Source organism: Bos taurus, chromosome X, assembly GCF_002263795.3.
Source record: "Bos taurus isolate L1 Dominette 01449 registration number 42190680 breed Hereford chromosome X, ARS-UCD2.0, whole genome shotgun sequence".
NCBI classification, from domain to species: domain Eukaryota; kingdom Metazoa; phylum Chordata; class Mammalia; order Artiodactyla; family Bovidae; genus Bos; species Bos taurus.
Window position 1 is genome coordinate 127,695,678 of NC_037357.1, and position 24,857 is coordinate 127,720,534.

Sequence of the window (24,857 nt, forward strand, 5' to 3'; positions counted from 1 at the left end):
TGCAGGTAATCTCTTCACTGAAAACAGGCCTATGGCAATGTAGAGCTGGCAATGTAGAGTTGCAATTTTTGAATCATAAATAGTAATCAAATTATAAGTTTATAAAAATACAAGTTCAAAGGAATACACAAAAGACTGATGGATATTTAACAGAGTAATGACCCAGTCAGAGGTTTAAAAACTACTTCCTTCCATCCCTCTCACGCTACCCATTAACACTTGAGGGAGAAGTCAATTACCTTGAAAACAAGCTGATGTTCATCTTGTTCTTTCCTTCTTGATCTATTAAAATGAATGTTCAGCTTTGAATGCCACATTTTATTATTATCTCATCTGTATTTAGGAAAGGATTGAAAATTTTTGAATTTAGTGAGAACTGTTCAGTATTAGTGAATCCTGTAGATACTTACAGAAATTTTTCAATAATTTTTTAGGCATTTATATTTTGGAACAAATCAATTTTTCTTTTTTTCTTGGCTGTGCTGCACAATTTGTGTGATTTTAGTTTCTCAACCAGGGAATCGAACCCTTGGCTGTGAGAGCTAGGGGTCCTAACCACTGGACCACCAGGGAATTCCCTAATGTTTTTTTCAACAAGTTTCTCTGAGCACTTTTTTTTTTTAATCAATTGCTTTAGCATCTGGCATATTCAGCAATGAACTCTGTAACACAATACAAAATAGATGAATGCCCTAATGGAAAACTATGGGGGAGGAGGGTGGGGAAACAACTAACTCTTTAGTACTTTAAGAAAGTGAATTTTAAAGTAAAGAACTGTTCAGCTATTAACATGTAAAAAATCCAACAATAAGGGGCAAACAACCAAACTGAATGCCCATTAAATACAGAAAGTGTTTGTCTTAGCTTACATGTACAGAGATAAGTAAACCAAAAAATTTTCCAAACTGGCAAAGTAAACTGGAAAAGTAATTTGGCATAGGAACAGCAAAATTTATTGTTGACAGCGTAAAATTTTTTGTAGTCTTTATGGACGGCAATTTGGAAATACTTTCTCTTGATATAATTTATACTAAGGCAATGATCAGAAATGGGTGAAAGTATTTAAGAAAATCCACCACAGGACTGTTTATAGCATGGGATTCTTTAATAGTGCAAAACTTAAAATAACTTAAAAATCCAACAATAGGGACATGACTTAATAAACATAGATCCACACTATGCAGTGAGTAAAACAGACTAGGGCTTGGTGAAACAGGACAATGTTTGGTGTGAAAAAAACATTTCAACTACAGCCATGATCTTTGTGTAAAAAAAATGTGTACACACTCATATACTCAGAAAAAAAGACTTAAAGTAATGCTGCAGTGTTAATTGGTTATCTTCAGGGTCAGGATTATAAGTAATTTTGGCGCTGTATACATTTTATGTTTTCTAGGTTCTCTATACTAAACACACTGTGATTATCAGAGAATAAAAATATTTTAAAACAGGGTTCCAGTCTACATACAGTTTTGCCAGACTTGGTAAGCCACATGAGCTGAGAGCCCTCCATCCAAGTATGTAGCCGCCATAATAAATAAGGTGTACAATCACTGAAAAACACAGTAAGTTTATTTGGATTTGGGGCTCTGAAGAGTTCAGTCTCTGCTCCCTGACCTCCTCCCGCCATGGCTCCTGGACCTGGAGGAGCTCTGGCTGCGGCTCCTGCGGCTGTGGCTCCGGCTGCCCCGACCACGGATGCGGTCCCTTTTTCTTCCTCTGCTTCGGGAACTGTGCCTTCCCCGGCTTCTGGACCTGTGTTTGTGAGGTTTCTTGGCCCCGTGACGACGACTACTCTTCCGGTCGGCCTCCCCGTTCCTCTTGTAGGAGTGGGCCAGCCCAGGGCTCCTCCTCCTCCTCCTCCTCCTCCTGCTGTAGTAGTCGTTGTGGGGGCCCAGCCTCGCCCTCCTCTCTGAGCTCTTCCCAAAGGAGGAGCCAGTCCGATCTGGAGATAGGTAGATGTCTCGATTCGCTTCCCAAAACTCATTGTTGGGATTTCTGAACACGTGAAGGAAGTTGCAGTGCTTCCCTCTGGGACACTGCTGTATTTCAAATAAACCTGCAATGGCACAGTGAGGAAACAGCGTTTACTGCTGGCACTACATCCTTTTCACAAGGTACATTTCTGATGTTCGCTTGTAATAGGACTAGTTTCTCCTTACATACTTTGATCTCACAGTTTGGGTTCCCTGAATTTCAGAAATATTAAATGCTCTAACAAAAGGCACTGTGAAAAGTAATAGATCAGAACTTTTACTTAACCAGAATGTCCCATTCCCCTACTGGGTTATGGTGTAGAGTGCAACCCAACCAATGGCAACCATATTATTTATTATTTTTTCTATTGTTTTACCATCCTGCTGACAGACAATGTAGATCCCTAACTAACACTGAAGAACCAGCCCTGGTCGGCAGTCCTGGTGGCAGCATGCTTTGAGGGCATGGTGGTGGGAGGACAGAACCACTGGCTAAAATAAAGAGCATGTTGTAAGTAGAGGATCCTGTATTCTCTTACATCTCAAGAAGATGATAAACACTGGCCTAATGCTTTAAGGTGCTTTTAATACAGAAGATTTTTGTCAATCTACTTGCACAGTTTAGAGATCCCTTGAAGATTTTAAAACTTTTTTGAAAAAGCAGTAAATTATCTAAATATGTAAAAGAGTTAAACATGAAATACCTGTACACCACACACTATATACAGAAAGTCAAAATGGGTCAGAGTCCTAAACGTAAGCTATTGGAAGAAAACATACAAGTAAATCTTCATGGCATGGGCTGACATGGATTCTTAGATATGATACCAAAGCACAAGCAAAAAAAAAAAAAAATAGATGAATTGGGAGTCATCAAAATTAAAAACTTTTGTGCTTCAAAGGACACCATCAAAGTGAAAAGACAATCTATATAATGGGAGAAACTATTTGCAAATCATATCTCCAATAAGGGACCTGTCTGTAGAATATATCAAAGAACTCTTACAACTCAATAATAAAAAGACAAAAGAAAAATGGGCAAAGTATCTGAACAGACATCTCTCCAAAGATGATATATAATCATATTTGATTTGTGTGGCCAATAATCCAATAATAAAGACACAAAAAATGCTCAGTAGTTACTAGTCACACTCCGAAGCACCTCACTGAAATCACACTGGATTCCTGGGAACTGACACAAGTAACTGCCTTCATGGAGAAAACAGAGCCATCTCTTTCAGTCCCAAAGTCTTCAAGGCATAATGGTTCTTCTGGCCTGCCAAAGCAAGGAATTCTAAATGCCTCCCCCAGCCCCGCGCCCCCCCCCCGGCTTCACATGACTTTTAAGTGACAGCATCCATTAAGACCAGGTTTGCCAAAGATTCAGACTTTATAAATTACAGATTTTGAAATAGGAGGTTTTAAGCAAGCGAGTATAAAGCGAAGTGAAGCAAAGGGTAAGGGAAGTGGCCCCCGAAGGCACTGGCAGCTCCTCTCATAGCTTCCGGGGCACTTCAACAATAAATGGTTTGGCTAAGCCTATTTGATAGAAATCACAACAGAATGACCCCTTCAAAATTGCCAGCTACTCAAAGACTGACTCATTTCCTGATTCGGCAGCCACTATCTGATGAGTCAGTCTGACTGAATGTGCCCTGACCAGGTTCCAAATCTATAATCAATCTCTAAGGCACAAAAGCTTGTATTTCAATAAGGCAGGAAGTGTTACAGGTAATGTTTTAGGTGGCAAAGATGACAAGGTTCATTAGGGATAAAGATGGGGAGAAAAAACAGCTCAAGTGAGGAGCCAATCAACAGACACAACTTCTCAGGCTTCCTGCAGAGCCTAGGACTTTGAGCACTGACTTTGTCACCTATACACCATGCCCCTAGTCACTGCATCCATAAAGTGACCCACAAGGTCGGTTACAGGTCTAAAATGTGATGTACTTTATATAGTGATCTCTGTTCATCTACCAGGTGAGGCAAAAGCTAATCTCCACTCCTTTAAAAGGTTGCATTCCCCTCTGCCCCCAAGAATATCACTTTATATGACAGTGAAACAGTTGGGGGAAAAAAAATCATGTTGTATTTACCACAAATTGCCATTTTCCATCGGGTCACTGGGCAGAATTCACACTGAAGCTGTCGTCCTGCGTACCACCGTCCATTAAACAGAGAAAGGGCTGCTTGGCATTCTTCTTCCCTTTAAACCACAAAGGATGTAACTTTATTAGAGTAACTTTCTAATATGTAGATTAATCCTATTGTTAACTAACTCTTGTATTTGTTTACCAGAGGGCCACCAAGCTCACTGCTTCTGTGCTACCTAGGGAGTCCTCATTACAGCATTCAAGCTCCTGAAGCTCACAATTTATTCAGAAACTTTTTTTTTTTTTTAAACTAACCTCTCAGAGATTCTGATGCATGGAAACCAGCTTGAGTCAAAGCTTCTTAAACCAAAAGACTGGACCATAAAAAATGCAGAAGTGTTTTCCACTGTCAGCGCCTGTTCTTTCTCAGCTCAGATCACTGTCCTTCCTATTACAATGGTTAATTTACCCCATTAGCCATGGCGCTGCGCAGGCATACAGCATGACGAGCAGAAATGACACACTAACTGCTCTCTTAGCAGGCAAAATGCACACTGAAATTATTTGGGGCTTTAATTTCTCGCTCTTTCGATTTATACTTTTCTGTTCTCTATTCTGGTTATCCCTTTTCAGTTTGTGTTTTAATTATTAAAATTATATAAGTAAAAAATTCACTATATTGTAAAAGATTAAGAACTCTAAGTATACACAGAGTGAAATACAAATATATAATCGTCTAATCTTTTCTATATTTCTGGATCAGCTCCTAATATTTTACACTTTTAAAAATACCATGCAGGGACTTCTCTGTTCAAGTGGTTTAAAGACTCTGAGCTTCCAATGCATGCGGCATGAGCTCGATCCCTGGTTAGGGAACTAAGATCTTGCATGCCCCCCAGTGTGGCCAAAAAAAAAAAAACCATGCATATAAAATCTATAAAAAAAAAAATTCCACATGTCAATGTAAGTCACAACACTGTACTGTGACAAAATGTGAAGATGTTTATGTTCAGAATACTTACGATTGATATTGAACATACACATTGCCCCTCAGATGAGGTTCTAAGTTGCAGCTGACCTAAGGAGCAATGAAGAACTGATTTACAAAAAAAAAAAAAAGACAAAAACCTAAGGAAAAGAAGCCCTCAGTCATCATACGTACTTCTGTCCAGGCCAACATTACCATAAGGTGTTATCAATCAAAAATTTCAAAATTAAGATACTACCCCATGCTCACATCTATTTAAGGCATACTTCAGCACATGGCAGTGTTGCAGGCAATTACCTGATCCTTTTTTTGTTCAAAGATATGAAATGTTTCACACATGCATAAAAATAGACTATTAAAAAAAAGAAAAAAAATACAGAGACTAGTAATCAGCCCCTATATACATCACCCAGATTTAATACTAACATTTTCCACTTTTGACTGAGCATGTTTAAATACATAAAACATGAAAGACCCAGTTGAGGCCCTTCCATCCTGTTCTCCCTCCTTCATCATATAGATCAGCACTCTCCTGAGGCTGGGCAAATCCTTTGCATTCCAAATACACACAGACACAGGCACCCCTATCTCCATAGACCCAATACCCACAGCACACATATACATGTGCATGCATGCTAAGTCGCTTCAGTCTGTCCGACCCTGTGCAACCCTATGGACTGTAGGCCGCCAGGCTCCCCTGTCCATGGGATTCCAGGCAAGAATACTGGTGTGGGTTGCCATGTCCTCCTCCAAGGGATCTTCTTGACCCAGGGATTGAACCCACATCTCTTATGTCTCCTGCACTGAGAGGCAGGTTCTTTACCATTAGCACCACTTGGGAAACCCATACATATAGACAGACAGGCACATACACATATATGTGTGCCATAAAATATATATATACATATTTATGCGTGGACATGACATACAGGCAGAGCCTGCACCCTCGCTTTCCCAGTCCCTCCTTCATGTGTACTGCTCGTGCCCACCTTAAACTGGATCACTTTTCCCACGTTCTTGAACTCAGGGAGCACGTCGTCATAAAAGTCCAAGAACTGCTGGTAGGTTTCCTCTTCGCTGTACTCCAGGCTTGCATCAGGGTCGTAGTCGTCCCTTCTGCACTGCTCCATCCCAAACGTTGTAAACATGCTTTTAATAAGAAGGGTGGGACTCGATGTCGGGAAATTGTGTTTACGTGAACACCTGCATATGAAGGAAAAACTTCAGCAGTCCAATGGTGAGAAATTATAGATAAGATACCTGCATTCAACTGTGAGATAAAGACTTGAGCAACTTAGCTGTTTTGACTGAACTGTAAGATGACAAATCTCATTCAGACTTTAAATATCAACACTTAACAAAAGCTGTTCTACAGCTGACCTGTATATTGGATCTCATTAAAATGTACAGTTGGGAATTATTTCCAAGTTCAGGAGTCATTTTAGCTGCCTTTTACTGAAATTTAGAAAGCCTTACAGACATGGAAGCACATGGAAAGAGGAGCTGTGTGGGCATGACAGACAGTGATGACAGGCACAGAGACACCATTCGTGGGACTCAGGACGTGAGAACAGTGCAATCCTGATTTCATACAGTCACCAACAAACCCAACACTTAGAGAACAGAGTATTCTGAGAGTTTTAGCTAAATGGAATGCACTTCATAGTTTTCATGGCATTTTTATATTCTTTCCTCTGATTCTTACAACCTGTTATGACAGCCAGGGCTAGTATTTTCTCCACTTTGAAAGAAGGAAAGTGAGGCCTAGAAAAGCACACAAGTTACATGGCTGGGGAGAGAAGATCCCAGAGATCTGAGCTAATTGACAGTCCACTGCTTATGTGTTATGCTGCTGCTGCTGCTAAGTTGCTTCAGTCGTGTCCGACTCTATGCGACCCCATGGACTGCAGCCCACCAGGCTTCTCCATCCATGGGATTCTCCAGGCAAGAACACTGGAGTGGGTTGCCATTTCCTTCTCCAATGCATGAAAGTGGAAAGTGAAAGTGAAGTCGCTCAGTCGTGTCCGACCCTCAGCAACCCCATGGACTGCAGCCTGCCAGGCTCCTCCATCCATGGGATTTTCCAGGCAAGAGTACTGGAGTGGGATGCCATTGCCTTCTCCCCTTATGTGTTATATGATGTGCTAAATGTTAAAGAATTTCTCTTTTATGAAGGAGGTTGACCATTGTGAAGAACAATTTTCTTTTCACAGTTTAAATTAGACTGGGTTGTAACTGAGTAATTTTTTACAAAAAAATCTTTCATGTGAGTTTACTTTCTTATTTACTTCTTTCTCCTCAAATAAAATGAAGAGGGGAAAAAATACAGTTTAAGATTCAAAATCATCAAATTTTCCTGATTAAATTTCTAGCTTAAAAATTACAACAAAATTTTTAGGAAAAAAATCCTAAGAACTCTTGAAGAAAAAAAAGTTGAAGAACAAAGCAAGTGTTAGGAAAAAAAAAAAAAAAAACAATGGCCCTGAAATGAATGTTTAACTCATGTTTACTTTCCACTGTCTGTAACATAATCTGTATACCTGGTTGAGACAATGCACATAGAATGCCTTGCACATAACATGCCCAACTCAGAAATGTGCCATCAGTGCTCATTAATGTGAAATTTTCTAGTTTTCAAAGGACTCTCCTAGATTATTCAGCCAAAGACCTAGTTATGAGATCCATCTTCCCAAGGACAAGTGCCCACAGAAAAAAGAACAAGGAATCAACCTGGTTGACAGTGTTAGCAGAACCAGAATTTTACAAGTATGAAGCACATACAGAATTAAATGAGAAACCAATTTAACAAGGTTAAAATCCTCATGGGATTCTTATATCTGAATGAACTGGGCTCTAGTACCCAGGATGTCAAATGAACGTTTGTGAGTTTTGGAACAGTGCCAAAGTCCCCATCTAGGGGAAAATCCCACTTGGCCTGGAGACAGTCCACATAGTCTGAGTGTATTTAAGGCCACCCTACAGCTTATGCTGAAAATTCAGCTAAGACAAGGGACACTTGGGAAGGCAGTCTAAAGCTGTGGTACCCAAACCCATGTGATTCTTAGAATCACCTGGGAAGAGCTGAGATTTCTTAGGTCCTGCCCTAGACCAATCTGTTCAGACCTCAAAGAGTGGGGAACCCATGTTTTCAAAGTAACTCTACACGTGGTCCTTAAGGTCAGTCATGTCTAGGGACTCCTGGTTTAGGCCATGCTATTTACCCATTAATAATAATTATTATTATTATTTACCCATTACTCAGATCCTTGAATCAAGTAAGACTACCGCAAATCAGGTAGTTGGACATTACCTTAACTAGAAGGTCAGCCAATAAATGGCATGGGTCTCCAAATGCCCCCTCAGGTAGAACTGACTATGCCTCTTTTTCTCTTCTCAGGGGAGAATCCAGGAACTCACTACCTTTGTTCTTTATAGAATAAAGTTACACACTAAAGTTAGGCTCTGATTATTTACTGAAGGTCTTTGTGAGAAATATTCTCATGAAAATTACATATGCAACTGTTAATAAAATATCCATGAAAGTTACTGTCCACTTTCCTACTCAGTATCTTTATACAGTATTCTATGGGAAAACATTTAGACTCTGATGCCTAGAAAATCTGTCTTTCCAGAGATCCCACTCATTTCCTTTTTGGTAAAAACTACAAAGCTCATTGTTGCGTGGGATGAATACAACTCCAAAGTCAAATGTACTGTACATTCACAGTAATGCACCTCTCCTTTCCTTGCTTTCTATTTATTTTAATAAACTGTGTAGTAGACTATGAGCCTTCTTTAAATCACTTCTGAAAACAAGTGAGGTATACTCACTGGTCAACGAATTTTACTTTTCATCAGTGATTATGTTCTTTAAGGACCAAAAAAAAAAAACCCTGAGCTCCCCTCCAAGCTGTGACTCTAAGAAAAATCAACTCCAGAAAGGTTCTAGAATTTAATTCTATACTAATTACAAAAACAAAGCGACCAAAGAGATGCTTAGGTTATGTGAATGTGTGACAGAACTCAACAGAGAAGGACAGTTGTATGATCTTGAGCAAGACACTGGAGCTCTCTGTGAAAGGGGAGCAGCATCTTTGTTTGAAGGGTCGGTACTGGATTTAGTAACTGCTAGTTTCACAGAATCTTATTTCACAACTCATCACCTGAGTGATGAAAATATCCAAATCAATCTCATACTTTTTTTGATAGTTGTGATGGTGAAATGTCACATGCCTATGAAAATATTAAGAAATCTTCACAAACTAATCTGACTACTGTCAATATGTCCTTGAAATGGCTCTCAGGGCTGAGTTTTGAGCGCCTGACAGTCCATTCCCCTTTTCACAATTAAGTCCTGTCAACCAATTTCCTGAAACCATTTAGGACATCTTCCCTTCTCTCACCTATGCCCAACAGAAGAAGAATCCAGAATCCAATGACTGCAAGCCTTCACATGTAAGGAAATGTTTGAGATATATCATAAATGAGGAATTCTTGGAAACTTGGAAACTTGGAAACTTTACATACAATTTGGTTCAACAACCACCCCCACCCCACTCCCGCTGCCAATGCAAATGTGAACTCATATTGAGTCTCAGTTGTCTTTCAAAGGTAATTCGCTGTACATTTTTTTCTTTGGTGGGGATGTTTTACATCAATCATTACTGCTTTGATGAAATTAAACATACATTTGGGAAACATTTCTAAGGGTACGAAGGGGGATAAAGTCTTTCTCTCTTCCTTTTCCTAAGAAGCCCAGTTCCTCAAGAGGAGGCTTTCACTACTGACCGGATTCTGTGAATACTTTCACAGATATTCTGGGCATATAGCATCCCAACTATAAAACATAAAAGGAGTCACAAATCCTATATCAGTGACTCTCAATCCTGGGGCACATTAAAAATACCTGAACACATTTCAAAAATTAGGGTGCCCAAGTCTCAAAAACTCTGATTTACTTAATTTGAGATAAGACGTAATTTTTTTCAAGCTTTTTAGATGATTCTAGTCGGAATCCAGGGTTGAGAACCACTGTTCTTAAAAAATGTAAAATGATGTGATGGCTTAAATTTTAAAAGAGAAAGCTAGAGAAGGTTCATATTTTCAAAGGAGGAAATAAAACTTACAGCATGTATAGTTTTATGAATAAAATAAGCACGAGAGACAACATACAGTTTCTCATTAAATACATACGAATTTGCCAATTCATATCCCTTTTTATGATGAATAGGACACTAAGATATAATTAGATCTTTTCTTGTGCAGAATGAAAATAATTAGATTTTGCCTCAGATGGATTTATTCACCATTATGAATTATTTATCCACTTTAAGTTGTTCATTCATAAACAAGCCAAATTATAAAAATCACCATTGCCTGCCATACAGTTGATATTTAAATATTTGCTAAATGAATCAAAACATCAACACTTAGTTTTCTAGGTGAATGTCCTGTTTTAAAATCATTGATCCAAAAGAGGCAGGGAACCAGAGGGTCTCAGAGAATAATGGCAACAGTAACAAAAAGAAATTATCAGCAAACACTCCGCGCTTGCCATGGGCCTGCCACATTTGACCTGTAGACCTGCCTTCCCTGAATTCACTCATTTCAGCCTCACAACTGCCTTGGGGTTGGGGGGGTACTACTTTTAATATCCATTTTACAGATGAGGAATCTAAGGCACTAAGGGCTTAAGTAACTTTCTCACTGCTATAGCCACTAAAGCCAGATGCTGAACCCTGCGTCTGTTCCTCAATCAGAGCAGACTGAGAATGTGCACTAGAATTTTTCTCTGCTCACTCAGATCCTGTCTTTCATAGACATCCCTTTGGGCATGCCAGTTTTTAAAGCCTCCTTCATGCACAGTGTTTGGCATTCAAAAAATAAAGCCAGGCTGCTCCAGTCTTTTGAAATAGATTTCCTCATCCCAGTTCACCCATGTGGACCAATTCAAGCGCAGGAAGAAAACAAAAGTGAAAGGTCCTCAGACAGCTGTGGGAGGAATGAAAAGGAAGCCCTGCCAGAGAACTGGACCAACCCACCCAGGGCGGGCGGGGAGGCGGGTGTCAGGGAGCAGGGGACACCCAGCTTGGGGAACTAGAGCAGCAGCAAGAACATAGCAGAGGCCTGACTGAACGTGAACATTTCAAACTCCAGCCCGTGCCGCTCCCCAAATGGGAACTTGGAAACCTTGATGTTTTGAGTCACTTAACTCTGACACAATAAAACAAAATTGGTTACCGATCTCCAAATCTGCACGCTCCCGTTTTACTGTAGAACGGACAATTAGCTCGATCTTTCTCCATTACTCTTAATTCCATGGGTGGTTCTGGGTTTTGCCATGTGGCACCATTTTCCAACTGTTGAAAATAACCGTAACTTTATTTGATGTAAAAATCCACAAAGAATTAAATGTTTAAAAGGTATTCAAATATTTCAGTCAAAAATAAAAACAGATTCCTGTAAAAATATACACATTTAAGTTGTGCCACACAATCGAGACTCTACAAACAACTGTCATGAGATAGGGGCTATGTCTCTCCTGGCTCCTGGGCACTGTCCAGCATCAGGCACTGCCTCGGCCACCAGGAGCACTCACCAAGGTTTCCCTTCTGTCCACTGATTCCGAAAAGAGTCAAAGGACTTGTTAGGGAACTATCCCTTGATTTACTCTGAATCAAGTTAAAACATCCATCTGGGTGTAAAAATGTGTGAGGCTGATTATACATTCTTTAAGGACTATAAACAAGTCCAGTCCACAGGGGTGATTTTTGCTTTTGTTCATCAATTCACTTTTGTTGTTGCTGTTGTACAAATCACAGAGCCTCAGGTGTGAATCCCACATTCAGACGGGATCTACGTAACTTACCACAAAATTAACATTACTGGAAGTAGTGTTTTTAAAGAAATGTTCATTGGCCTCAAATTGTTAATGAAAGGTTTTGAAAATACCTCATTTTCAGCCTGCTCCAGCATCTTCTGCACAGCTTCCTACAAATGGTGCAAACATAGGACTAATGAAAACCTCGAAGTCGGTAAGTCATATCTGGTTTATCTGGTTAAGAATCTCATGTATAACAATTTTAAAAAACCCATCACACAAAAGGCTTCAGGTTGTAATTTGCTTTCTATAGCATGATCTTCTGAAAAGCTTTCAAAGACATACAGCTGAGAATCTTCATTCAACTAGGACATTAAACAGCTAACATTTCAAAACATAGTCTTCTAATAGTTTCAGTAAGAGTAATATTTAGCAGATTTGAACATACATTCCACATTCTAGTTTTTAAGGTGAGGTACTAGTGAATATCATAAAAGACAATGGTAGCTGAAACATCACAAACACTTAGCAGATGCTACATTATGATATGAACAGTAGGAACTGGGATTGATGAAAAATCTCAAACTTTCTGATAAGGCAGTATCACAGTTCTGCACTATGCCAGTAAAATTTTACCTCCTTGGCATTTAAATAAGCTTTAAATTATGTTTGACAGACTTTTCCCTAGCTCCTTAAAGTAATACATAGAAGACTCATATGTCTAGCTGCTTACTTGATTAACTACCTGGCCATGTAAGGGTCCTTAGTAACTCAATGTGCTCAAAATGGAACTCTACTTTTCCCTACCCCTCACCCATCTAAATGCCTCATCTCAAACAGAGCCGCCATGTGCCTACATGCTCAAATTAAAAACATATGGCTTGAATTCTCTTCTCCTCCTTTCCCCTTCCTGCCCATTCAGCCTACCAGCTAGAGTTCCGCTAACTGCCATGACTCATTACAAATCTGTGTACTTCTCTGTATTAAGCATCAACTGTCATCCAAACCACCATCATGTCCTGTTTGGAGCCACAGTTCTACTCTTGCCTCCTTGGTCATCACTCCCAACCGCCACCCGCTATTCTTTATACAAAAGTTAGAATGATCTGTTAAAGGTAAAGATATAAATTAAATGAAGTCAGTCCCTGCTTCAAAACCCTTTAATGGCTTCCCATGACACTTCAGGTAAAATCCAAACTCCTCCTTCCCACCCAGGAGGCCTTACACGAATGACCCTGCCTACCCTCCTGAACTTGGGCCCACCTCTGCCACTGTCCTCTTTTTGGTCTCTAGGATTTAGGCACCCTGACCTCCTTTCAGCTCCAGGCTCAGACTTCCCTGCCTCTGCCTGGAACCCTTCTCCCCAAGATCTCTACACTCAGCTGTCAGTTCACACATCGGCACCTCCTCAGAGCAGTCTTCCTTGACAGGCAATCAACTGAAAGATGTAGTTTCCTACCGCAATCAGTCTGTCATGTGACCTGCTTTCTTTCTTTATACCACATACCATTACCTTAAAGCACCTAAAATGATCTTTTTGGTTACTTCTCATTCAGTTTCCCCATCAAGAAACCGAACGCAATGAATACAGATCTTTATAGCTGCCCTATCTCCAATCCCAGAGAAGCATCTATCTAGCTCACAGCAGAAAACTCAGAATGCAGATCCCTTTATATATGCTTAGAATTGACTTCATTTTACCCACTTCTCCTTATGTCTCACCAGACTTTCTTTGAAACAAAAACTTTAGCATTTATCTGGTGCCAGAAAAGACCTCAATTGAAAAACAATCCACTGTTAAAATAGAAATTTATTACTCTCTCCCTAAAAAAAAAAAAAAAAATATGACACACTCCAAACAATTTTCCTGCCCCCTAAAAACCTAGCATCATCTTGCCTCATCTGGAAAGCAGTACTCAAGTAAGGGTTTTTAAAATTTACACTGGAATTAACTGATGGCCTGAGACACAAGAAACAAAGGTTGCTTCTACCCCATTATGACTAGGATGTAAACAAATGCATTTTTCCCACCAGCAGGTGATTACCCAATTTTATGCTATTCAAATGTAGCAATATCACAGAAAAGATACATCCTGATGAATCAGTGAAGGAAAGATGAGCTGTGATATCTTTGAAATAAATGCACTGTTAAGGAATAGCAGCAAAATAGACCAAAGCAATCTTTAAAAACAATCCTAGAAGATACAGATATATACAAATACCTTAAGATTCTTTTTTCGTGTGAGCAACGATGTTATTTACAACTGCCTTTAGAGCACAAGTTAGAAAAGTAGTCAAAACTTAATAACAAAAAATATTTCCTAATCTCTTGATACTTGAGCTCATGATTTCTTTCAATCTATTAGTTCTTGGTGACATGTCCAAAGTGGTGAAGTCTCTTATGAATCAAACAAAGGTGGAAACTATAAAAAATAGTATTCACCCAATAGTAAATCAACCCATATACAACAAAACCTCAGAAAAACACCGTCTGCTGTGGAGTGGTACAAAGTGTAAAGCAGGGGTCAGCTTCCTGTTTTTATCAATAAAACAATAAGGTTTTATTGGAATTTGGCCACAACCCTTTATTTGCATGTTACCTATGGCTGCTTTCATGGGACACTGGGACTGTTGGATGTTTTCAACAGAGACCACAAAGCCTGAAATATTTACTCTGACCCTTTACAGAAAAAGCTGGCCAATCCCTAGTATATAGGATAAGATAGGTAAAGTTGGGGAAAAAAACCTTAATTTAAGGCATCTGCCACAGCAAACACCCAGAGAAAAGCATCATAAGAAAATGTTAGTGTATATCTAAACTAAAAACATGACTCTTCCTAAAGAAAAAACCAAGCTCAAACCCTGATATGCCTATAGCTTATTCTTCCACCCCATCATACGCCCCATCCACCCACTAAGAGGATACGCAGTGCGTTTATCCTCCTGTGACAGGAATCACCTCTCTTTCTTTCTTCTCCTGTAGCTTCTGCTGCTCCTCTTCTCTCTCTTTTCTCTGCTGTTCTTCCCATTCTTCCTTTAATTTTCTCTTTACAGAGGGAAAAAAATAAAAAGAAGAAAGGTAATTTTTTTTCAGACTCATGTTTTTAAAACATTTGCCAAATGGGGCAAATAAATGAAAAATGTTAACACTGGTAAAATGAGTAACATCCCTCCCCCTTTTTTATTTGGCTGCACCAGGTCTCAGTTGCAGCACGCAGGATCTAGTTCCCTGACCAAGGACCAAACCCAGGCCCTCTGAATTGGGAGCACAGAGTCTTAGCCACTGGACCACCAGAGAAGCCCCAACATCTGGTTTCTAAAGTTCAAGGTATGTAACTCTTACTGAGAGTTGTTTTGGTTAACTAGTTAGTTAACTGGTTATCTGATTAATACCATACCTCTTGTTCCTCCTGCCGTTTTCTAGCTGCTTCTTCCTTTTCCTTCTTTATTCTGAATTCTTCTTGTGCCTTCTGCTCCCGCAGCAACCATTCCTCATGTAATTTTTGCCTATTGATGTAATGATGTGATCAAATAAAAGGAATGGGCGCTAATCCACAAATACATCCACACATATATGAAAGTAAAATGACATTTTGTGAATGATGAAAGTACCATGAAAGCTATTTTCTAGAAAGCAGTTAAGTGGAGGTAAGAGGACCAGGATACATGAGTAGTGATCTTGGAAAAGCACTGCATTTTAGCAACTATCCTCCTAGAGGGAAACAGTGTAAAATCATTACTTCTATATTTCCTAACTGTAACATCTTTAGACAAAACAATGACACTTTAGCTTTCTCTTTAGGTTGGCCACAGTGATGTTTCAGTTCAGTTCAGTCACTCAGTCATGTCCGACTCTTTACAACCCCATGACCACAGCACACCAGGCCTCCCTGTCCATCACCAACTCCCGGAGTTTATCCAAACTCATGTCCATTGAGTTGGTGATACAATCCAACCATCTTATCCTCTGTCATCCCCTTCTCCTCCTACCTTCAATCTTTCCCAACATCAGGGTCTTTTCAAATGAATCAGCTCTTTGCATCAGGTGGCCAAAATATTTGGAGTTTCACCTTCAACATCAGTCCTTCCAATGAACAACCAGGACTGATTTCCTTTAGGATGGACTGGTTGGATCTCCTTGCAGTCCAAGGGACTCTCAAGAGTCTTCTCCAACACCACAGTTCAAAAGCATCAATTCTTCGGTGCTCAGCTTTCTTTATAGTCCAACTCTCACATCCATACATGACTACTGGAAAAACCATAGCCTTGACTAGATGGACCTTTGTTGACACAGTAATGTCTCTGCTTTTCAGTATGCTATCTAGGTTGGTCATAACTTTCCTTCCAAGGAGTAAGCATCTTTTAATTTCATGGCTGCAATCACCATCTGCAGTGATTTTGGAGCCCCAAAAAATAAAGTCAGCCACTGTTTCCCAATCTATTTGCCATGAAGTGATGGGACCAGATGCCATGATCTTAGTTTTCTGAATGTTGAGCTTTAAGCCAACTTTTTCACTTTCCACTTTCATCAAGAGGCTCTTTAGTTCTTCACCTTCTGCCATAAGGGTGTTGTCATCTGCACATCTGAGGTTATTGATATTTCTCCTGGAAATCTTGATTCCAGCTTGTGCTTCCTCCAGCCCAGTGTTTCTCATGATGTACTCTGCATAGAAGTTAAATAAGCAGGGTGACAATATACAGCCTTGACGTACTCCTTTTCCTATTTGGAACCAGTCTGTTGTTCCATGTCCAGTTCTAACTGTTGCTTCCTGATCTGCATGCAGGTTTCTCAAGAGGCAGGTCAGGTGGTCTGGTATTCCCATCTCTTTCAGAATTTTCCACAGTTTATTGTGATCCACACAGTCAAAGGCTTTGGCATAGTCAATAAAGCAGAAATAGATGTTTTTCTGGAATTCTCTTGCTTTTTCGATGATCCAACAGATGTTGGCAATTTGATCTCTGGTTCCTCTGACTTTCTAAAACCAGCTTGAACATCTGGAAGTTCACGATCCACATATTGCTGAAGCCTGGCTTGGAGAATTTTGAGCATTACTTTACCAACATGTGAGATGAGTGCAACTGTGCGGTAGTTTGAGCATTCTTTGGCATTGCCTTTCTTTGGGACTGGAATGAAAACTAACCTTTTCCAGTCCTGTGGCCACTGCTGAGTTTTCCAAATTTGCTGGCATATTGAGTACAGCACTTTTAGAGCATCATCTTTTAGGATTTGAAATAGCTCAACTGGAATTCCATCACCTCCACTAGCTTTGTTCATAGGGATACTTCCTAAGGCCACTTGACTTCACATTCCCAGATGTCTGGCTCTAGGTGAGTGATCACATCATCGTGATTATCTGTGCTGTGAAGATCTTTTTTGTATTGTTCTTTTGTGTATTCTTGCCACCTTTTCTTAATATCTTCTGCTTCTGTTAGGTCTATACCATTTCTGTCCTTTATTGAGCCCATCTTTGCATGAAATGTATCCTTGGTAGCTGTAATTTTCTTGAAGAGATCTCTAGTCTTTTCCGTTCTGTTGTTTTCCTCTATTTCTTTGCATTGATCGCTGAGGAAGGCTTTCTTATCTCTCTTTGTTATTCTGTGGAACTCTGCATTCAAATGGGTATATCTTTCCTTTTCTACTTTGCTTTTCGCTTCTCTTCTTTTCACAGCTATTTGTAAGGCTTCCTCAGATAGCCATTTTGCTTTTTTGCATTTCTTTTTCTTGGGGATGGTCTTGACCCGTGTCCTGTACAAATGTCACGAACCTTTAGGTGCCAATAAGTGAGTAACATCCAGCTTTTCATTCAGAAAGTATTACCCTTCCTATTCCATGCATTTTGAAAGTGCCAAACGCAGGATTGTAGCATGACAAAAACCTGGTATCTCCTGCTCTAAACCCTTGGACTGCTACTCTTTACAGTTCAGAGACTTGGTTTGCCTCAAGCAAAAGAGAACTATATTGTGATCAGGTCTTTAAAATAAAGCTACAGGTTTTAAGAAAAGATGACAAGGAGTTAAAAAAAAAAAAAATGAGTCAGTGTCTAGTTTATGCTTAGAAATGACCAGTTATAAAAGAGTGATCTTGTATTACAATGGTATCTCAGATATCCAATACTACAAGTTTCCAACTTAAAGACAGGTTATATTTCAAAACTTTATTAGCCAATTTGGTGTTTCAAACCTAGACTGTATACTGTCCCACTGAATTTGTAAAAGGAAAATGAAATATGAGAAACTGTGCTATATTATTTCAGAGACATCAGGAGTTAAATAAGGTTTTATGTCTAGTCTGGGGACCCAATCACAATTTCAAATACTCGATGGGAGAAAGTATTCCATTTCCTACTACAGATTCCAGGAACCCATCTTTTAGCCATGGTAGAGACTGGCATGCTGCATATGCCAGCGTTTCTGTATATGTCATGGGGTATATGTAGATGTTTCAGTGTGCAGAACTCTGATTCATGAAGTGCAGTATTTTCAAATAATTATCCTGCTTTTCAACAGTAAAGTATTATGCAACTCTTACAGGAATAAACAAATAATAATGGAGTATGAAGACACATGTATGTGGTTTAAAAGAAGCACCTAAGTCAATGGGGAAGCAAAAAAAAAAGACTTCCCTATTTCATGATATACATGTTATCTTCATCTTAACAGAAATCTCTAATAAGAACAACCAGAGTTATTATAGCATCTCCTATTTGCTCACACTATGTTAAGCACTATACACTTACCACCTCATTAATCTCATTCAATCTGCTCAATTCTATGTAGTAGGCACTATGATTATTATTATATTTTTTGGCTACGCCATGCAGCATGCAGGATCTTAGTTCCCCAACCAGGAAGTCCTAACTACTGAACCACCAGGAAAGTCCCTGTTTATGTTCCTATTTAGGGTGAGGAAATCGAAGCTTAGAGAGATTAAGCAACCTGAATAGAGCTAGTAAGTAGCAGGGCCAAGAATGGAATGCAGATCTGGCTGAATCCAACTCCATGTTTCCCGTCACTACTACCTTTTTTTTCCCCCAGCAGTTTGATGCTTCCACCTACTTATGTGCTTAGGTAGGTAATAGGAATTAATTACAAGAAAAGAAGCAACATTACCAGTGAACACACTAACTAGCTGGAGAGGGTCTATCAAGTTTTTTTTCCTTTAAAATATTATTTATTTTTTGTTGTGGCAAAGTATATATAAGCCTTACCATTTAAGTGTACAGTTGAGTAGCATTAAGCAAATTCCTATTACTGTGTACCACTTTTTAAAAAAGCCCAGAAAACAAAACACTCCCTGAAAAATACCAAAATAAAAAAAGAGCAGAATATTTTTGTCATCTTGTGCTGGGGAAGGCCTTTTAAAGTCAGACAGCAAGGCCAGATATCATGATGAAATTGACAACATGGAAATCAAATTAAGTAACTACTAGAATCTAAGTTAGGACTGATGACAAATGAAGAACATATACATCACACACATGATAGATATAGGACTAATAATAACACTGCCTACATAACAAAAAAAATGTATCCCCAAAGAGAAAGGTTTAAGCCATCTACAAATGGATATTATATAAAAAGATACTCAACCTACGAATTAAGTAGTATATATCTGAACTCTACTCAATACTCTGTAATGACATATATGGGAAAAGAATCTAAAAAAGGAGTGGATATAAGTATACATACAACTGATTCACTTTGCTATACAGAAGAAAGTAATGCAACATTGTAAATCAACTGTACTCTAATGAAAGTTTTTTTAAAATGTACATTTGAAATGATGAGAAATAACTTTTACTATAGGAGTTTTAAGAATTGATAATGCCTATTGTGAGTGACAGTATAGAGAGATGGGCACCTTGATTCACTCTTGGCAAGGTGGCAAACTGCAACCCGGGATACTCTTTCTACCTGCATAAAAGTGCATTTTATGTGCACTTTTCCTCTCAGCATTTTTCTAAGGAAATAATAGGACAATACCAAGGATATATAATCATGGATACTCACTGCAACTTTTTTTTAATAATAGTAAAAAGCCTGAGTGTAAATAAATAACAAATAGTAAATGACAGTAAATTAATAGTACCATGGTAAGTGAATGTGATTTAACAGTAAATAATATTTTTTTCGAGAACTAAACATTCATCAGTAGAGAACTATAAATTATGAATAGGGAATAAATTATGCTAGTCATACGATGGAGACTGTGTTGCTACTGAAATGGTTGAATTAGATCTTTGTATCAACACTGAAGTAAATGTCCTATACACTTAGTGGAAAAAAGCAATCTATAGAAAAATATGTATAAATATCATCCCACGAAAGAAATATATATATATATTCATCTACAGTTTCTTTCTTACCTTAACAGTGGCTATCTTTAGGTATGTGGAGTTTATTGAAGTCTTTTCACTGTTTACACTTACTAATTATCTGAATTTTTTTTTTTCAAAAAACATTTACAAATTAGCAAAAAGAGTGAAAAAACTTTTTTTAAAGACAACATCTTGTTTCAGCCCATCAACTAGAGATTTAAACAGCTTATCCAGGGTATTTTACAAGATCTATTTTGTATAAGATTGTGTAAAGAAGACCTGTCCTAGTTAGTGCAGACTTATAATATTCAAGTAAAAGAACTGGGCTTGCAGAAAGAGCTTCAATCAGTGCTGACCTCTCTCTCTCCAACAGCCTCTCTTCTTCTTCTTGTTCTTCAGTCAAAGCATCTGTCACTGCCTCCTCTTCCTCTTCCTTCTGTGAGAGTCCTGAAGGAATGTAAATGTTTTAGGACTCTATCCATGTATTACAAAGCCTTGGTCAATAATTCAGGAAAAAAATTATATACAATTTTTTATCTTTACAATTATGGTACAAACCTCTTTTTAAAACTTTCTAACAATAAAGGGCCCCAGCCGCCCAAATTGGAACAATGTGAACACTGAAAAGAACAATAATGGTAGCAGATTAACACATTAAACTGACACCCCCTAAAATGGTGAGATTTGGGAGGGAATATCCATCTTTATAGAAGAATGGCAACTGAAAAATGTAGCAAGACTTAAGTAGAATAGTCCTCACTGCTGTACCCCACTGTAGGAACTAACTGTTGGGAAGAGGATATTTATTTACACTATCTCAAAATACCAGCCTACAGATGAATACTAATTACAAAGGGGGAAATATCTATTACAGTGGAGCCATCTGATTGGCAACACTTTGACCACACTTCGTATCACTAGGAGTGGAACAACTTGACATGAGAGGCCCCCAGATGTATGCAATGAGAGCTATACAGCATCAGCTATGTAGTATTTTTCCATAGAGTGTACCTGAAGCTACTCAGGAGAAGACATACTAATCTAGAATGCAGAGCATTCCACAAAACAACTGGCTTGAGCTTTTCAAAATAATCAAACTTGAACTGGGAAAGTTTTCATATGGTCTGTATATCATATTGCTGAATTACTATTCCTTTATTTGTTTAGTATTGTGGCCTTATTCTTTTTTTTTTTTTTTTTTTCAATCGATCCACAGTCAGCTTTATTCTGAATTAACCATGTGTGGAGAGCACACATCAAAAGAGTAGAAAAAAATAGAGGAGCTCATCAAAAAAAGTTCCCTGGCAAGTGGGAGGGAGGGCATGACGTTAGGAGCCCTGTTTAGGGAAGGAAATGTTGTCCTGTGGCCTTATTCTTAAGAGATGCAGGCTTAAGTATTTAGGGGTGAGGGCTACGTATATGCAACTGACATGCAAAGGGTTCAGAAAAAATTTGTACATATGTGTCTATCTATATACAGAGAAAGTAAGGCAAAATGTTAACACTTGACAAACCTAGGCAAAGGGTTCATGATGTCTACTGTACATCATGGATGTCTACTGTAAATTTCGACTTTCTGCACATTGGAACATTTTCAAAATAAAAACATGGGAAAATAAGTCCTAATATAATAAAAATGTATATGCTCTTCTCAAAATTTAAATTTGTGGGGAGAAAAAAGGAGGAAAACTGAAGTGATCTTAAGGAACTATAACAGAAGATCTCAGGCTAAAAGGAAAAAGATACTGTCTGTCACATACATTAAGTATTTAAAAAGTGAAAAGTGTTAGTCACTCAGTTGTGTCCAACTCTTTTTGATCCCATGGACTATAGCCCGACAGGCTCCTCTGTCCCTGGAATTTTCGAACCAAGAATACTGGAGTGAGTAGCCATTCTCTTCTCCAAGGGATCTTCCCGACTTAGGGATCAAACCTGGGTCTCCCACACTGCAGACAGATTCTTTACTGTCTGAGCCACCTGGGAAGCCCATATTAAGTATAGGTCTAACCAAAGGCTCACCTAGTCCTAGATAACTACAGTACTGAATCACTGAACGATGCAGTGGTTACAGGCACTGGCCCTCCATGCAGTTGAAAATCCATGTATAACTTTAAAGTCAGCCCTCCACATTCGCAGTTCTTCCATATCAGCAGTTCTGCATCCTTGGATTCACCCAACTGCAGACCACGTAGTACAACAGTACTTACTACTGAAGAAAATCCACATGTAAGTGAATGTGCGCAGTTCAAAACCCACGCTGTTCAAGGGGCAAGTGTGTATCTAACTGTTTTATACATGTAAGTATATGTGGAGTCATTCTACAGTTTTCCAGCTTCCTTTTTTCCTTCATGTCACCTTAATTTCTGATAATGCAGCTTATTTCAGGTTATTTCAAGTAGAATTGGGTGCTAAAGAAGCTACCTGTAATAGAGAGGTTGATAATCCAGAAATTTCTACCAATCACTTGCCAATTCACTCTAGAGCAATTCTTACAGGATATTTCTGTATTGTAGTCTTCTGGGTAATGTTTGGCCATCCAAGTGTGCTACAACCCACAGCAGTGTTTAGTTGACCACAGTATTCATGAAGCACCACCAAGTAAAAAATTGTGAGCTGGAGTAGGCCAAAGCAGCAGCAGTCATCCAGAGGCAAGTGCTTCATTGTGGCTCAGCCATTAACCATATATAATCATGAGCAGACCAGTGAGCTGCATCCTTCAACTGACTAAACTGCCAAAGGACACATCCACTTGCCTACTCATAGAGGCTCACTCCAAATGCACTTTAAAAAGTTAAAAGGGAATAAAAAATATCAATGCAATACATTGGAATTGAAGTATGTAAAGAAAAAGAGAAAGACTTAAAAAGTTGGGGCATGTTCCAAGAAAACAGGTTAGCATAGTAAGGAAACCAAGAACTTTAAAGGGGGTAGAGAATTACTAAGGGCATCAATAATACCAATCTACCCTGTTTCTCCTTTTATCCCTGATGTTTTATCCTGTCTCAAGTGGGACCAGTTTTGAATTAAAAAAGAGATAGTAATACAGGCTGCAGGGCAATGCACTGTTCCTTTCATTCTAAATATCCCAAGTATTGCTACTCAAACAGTTTCTGGGCAACTCTAATGATAAACAAAACCTCTATGGCTATTTTTCTTAAGGCCCCAAAATCCTGGTTTCTTGAGGCCATGGTCTGTGGACTTCAAGAATTGTCCAGGATAATTTACTAGGCATATTCTGGTTAATGTACATGACAAACCGTTATAACTCAGCACTCTTGTGTGATTTCAGTGCTTCCATGTGCATTTATTACTACGATATAACTTTACAACTAAGGTCATTAAACAGGTAGGTTTAATAAATAAACATTAGATTCTGCCATGTGAGGGCCAAACGACACCACCGCCAGTACAGATGAAGGTTCCCACAGTATTTTAATAGGAAGAAAAAGTGATAAATAACCACATGGCAATAGTAGTAGTAGCATTCCAAACTTCACTCAGTACCATATTAATGTCCTGTGCATATGTTTCCCATCATCCCTAACATTACATAAATGTAGATATAGGGATGGCGGTCGAGTGGTTAAGACTCCGCATTTCCACTGCAGGGGACATGGGGTCCATCCCTGGTGCGGAAACTAACACCCCACATGCCACGCAGTGCGGCCAAACCAAAAACCAAGTAAGTTTCATAATTAATTTCATCTGTATGTATTTAAATAAGATCAACAAGGGGTCTCTCACGTTAGTGTAGTTTGAGAAAAACTTGCAAAATGTCTAAACCCCTCAAATCCTGCTGGTTTTACAAAGAAAAATATTCGCCGAATACTTACTATGTGCAAAGGCTGTGCTAGCTGCTGTAATTCATGATGCCTGCACCTGTAATATTAGATACTTTATAAATACTTCCACGTAATCAGTGGGTGATGATTCACCATGACTTCTTCCCCCTCTTGAGTAAGTACTTTTACCATTGTTTCTGATATGGGTCTAACAACTTTTTGAGGGGTCGTGGCCACAAGCAACTATATATTAGATAACAGTACTTGGACGGGAGTAGCGGGGGCAATTTGATACACAGAAAACAAGATAAGTAAGTCCATTACCAGAGTCTCTCAGTCGAGCGAGTTCCTGTCGCCGTTTCTTTCGTTTCTCCTTCTTCAGGGCGGCCCTGTACTTTTTGTGGCTGGAAAAACACAAGACACACACTCCAGCGTCAGCGGCCGCAACTGCAGCGCTGCCTGAGCTCCCTACTCCTCCGCGCCCAGTGACAGGAACTCCAACAGTGAAATCTTGCTTCCCGTGTTTTAATTACAGAACATGCCTTTACCACCTCCTCGCCATCCCATGCGCACACGGCAGGTCTTCTCCATGCCCCTCTGCTCCCCTTTTCGCCTCCCTGAGCCCACAGATGCCCAATTGGTAATTCAGGCGCGCCCAGGGAAAGGATAGAGCTGCTGCGGTGGCTCGTCTGCTTGGCCCAGCTCCCCTTTACTTCATGCTTGCACATCTTCCATGCCCAGCCTCGGTCTGCTTCGTCCCCTTTTCTCTCAGCTCATCTCTCCTAACCCAGCTCACCTCAGCTTCTCCGAAAACAGCATATTCTCGGGCGCCGCCATCTTGCCAGCGCCGCCACGCCCACAGGAGCCGGCCGGAAAAGGC

The 24,857-nt window shown here is 39.3% G+C and overlaps 1 protein-coding gene across 1 annotated transcript; it reads right to left on the reverse strand.

Moving 5' to 3' along the window:
• Positions 1 to 1,084: 1,084 nt before the first annotated feature.
• ZRSR2 (zinc finger CCCH-type, RNA binding motif and serine/arginine rich 2) lies at positions 1,085 to 24,837 on the reverse strand. Its single transcript, XM_003588204.6, has 11 exons — positions 24,774 to 24,837; positions 24,302 to 24,381; positions 20,552 to 20,642; positions 15,276 to 15,384; positions 14,837 to 14,923; positions 12,009 to 12,047; positions 11,298 to 11,416; positions 6,047 to 6,260; positions 5,092 to 5,147; positions 4,073 to 4,182; positions 1,085 to 2,059 (listed from the first exon to the last, which is right to left on the reverse strand). Exons 1-11 carry the CDS (start codon positions 24,812 to 24,814, stop codon positions 1,599 to 1,601), a joined length of 1,407 nt encoding a protein of 468 aa, XP_003588252.2. The 5' UTR covers positions 24,815 to 24,837; the 3' UTR covers positions 1,085 to 1,598.
• Positions 24,838 to 24,857: the final 20 nt, after the last annotated feature.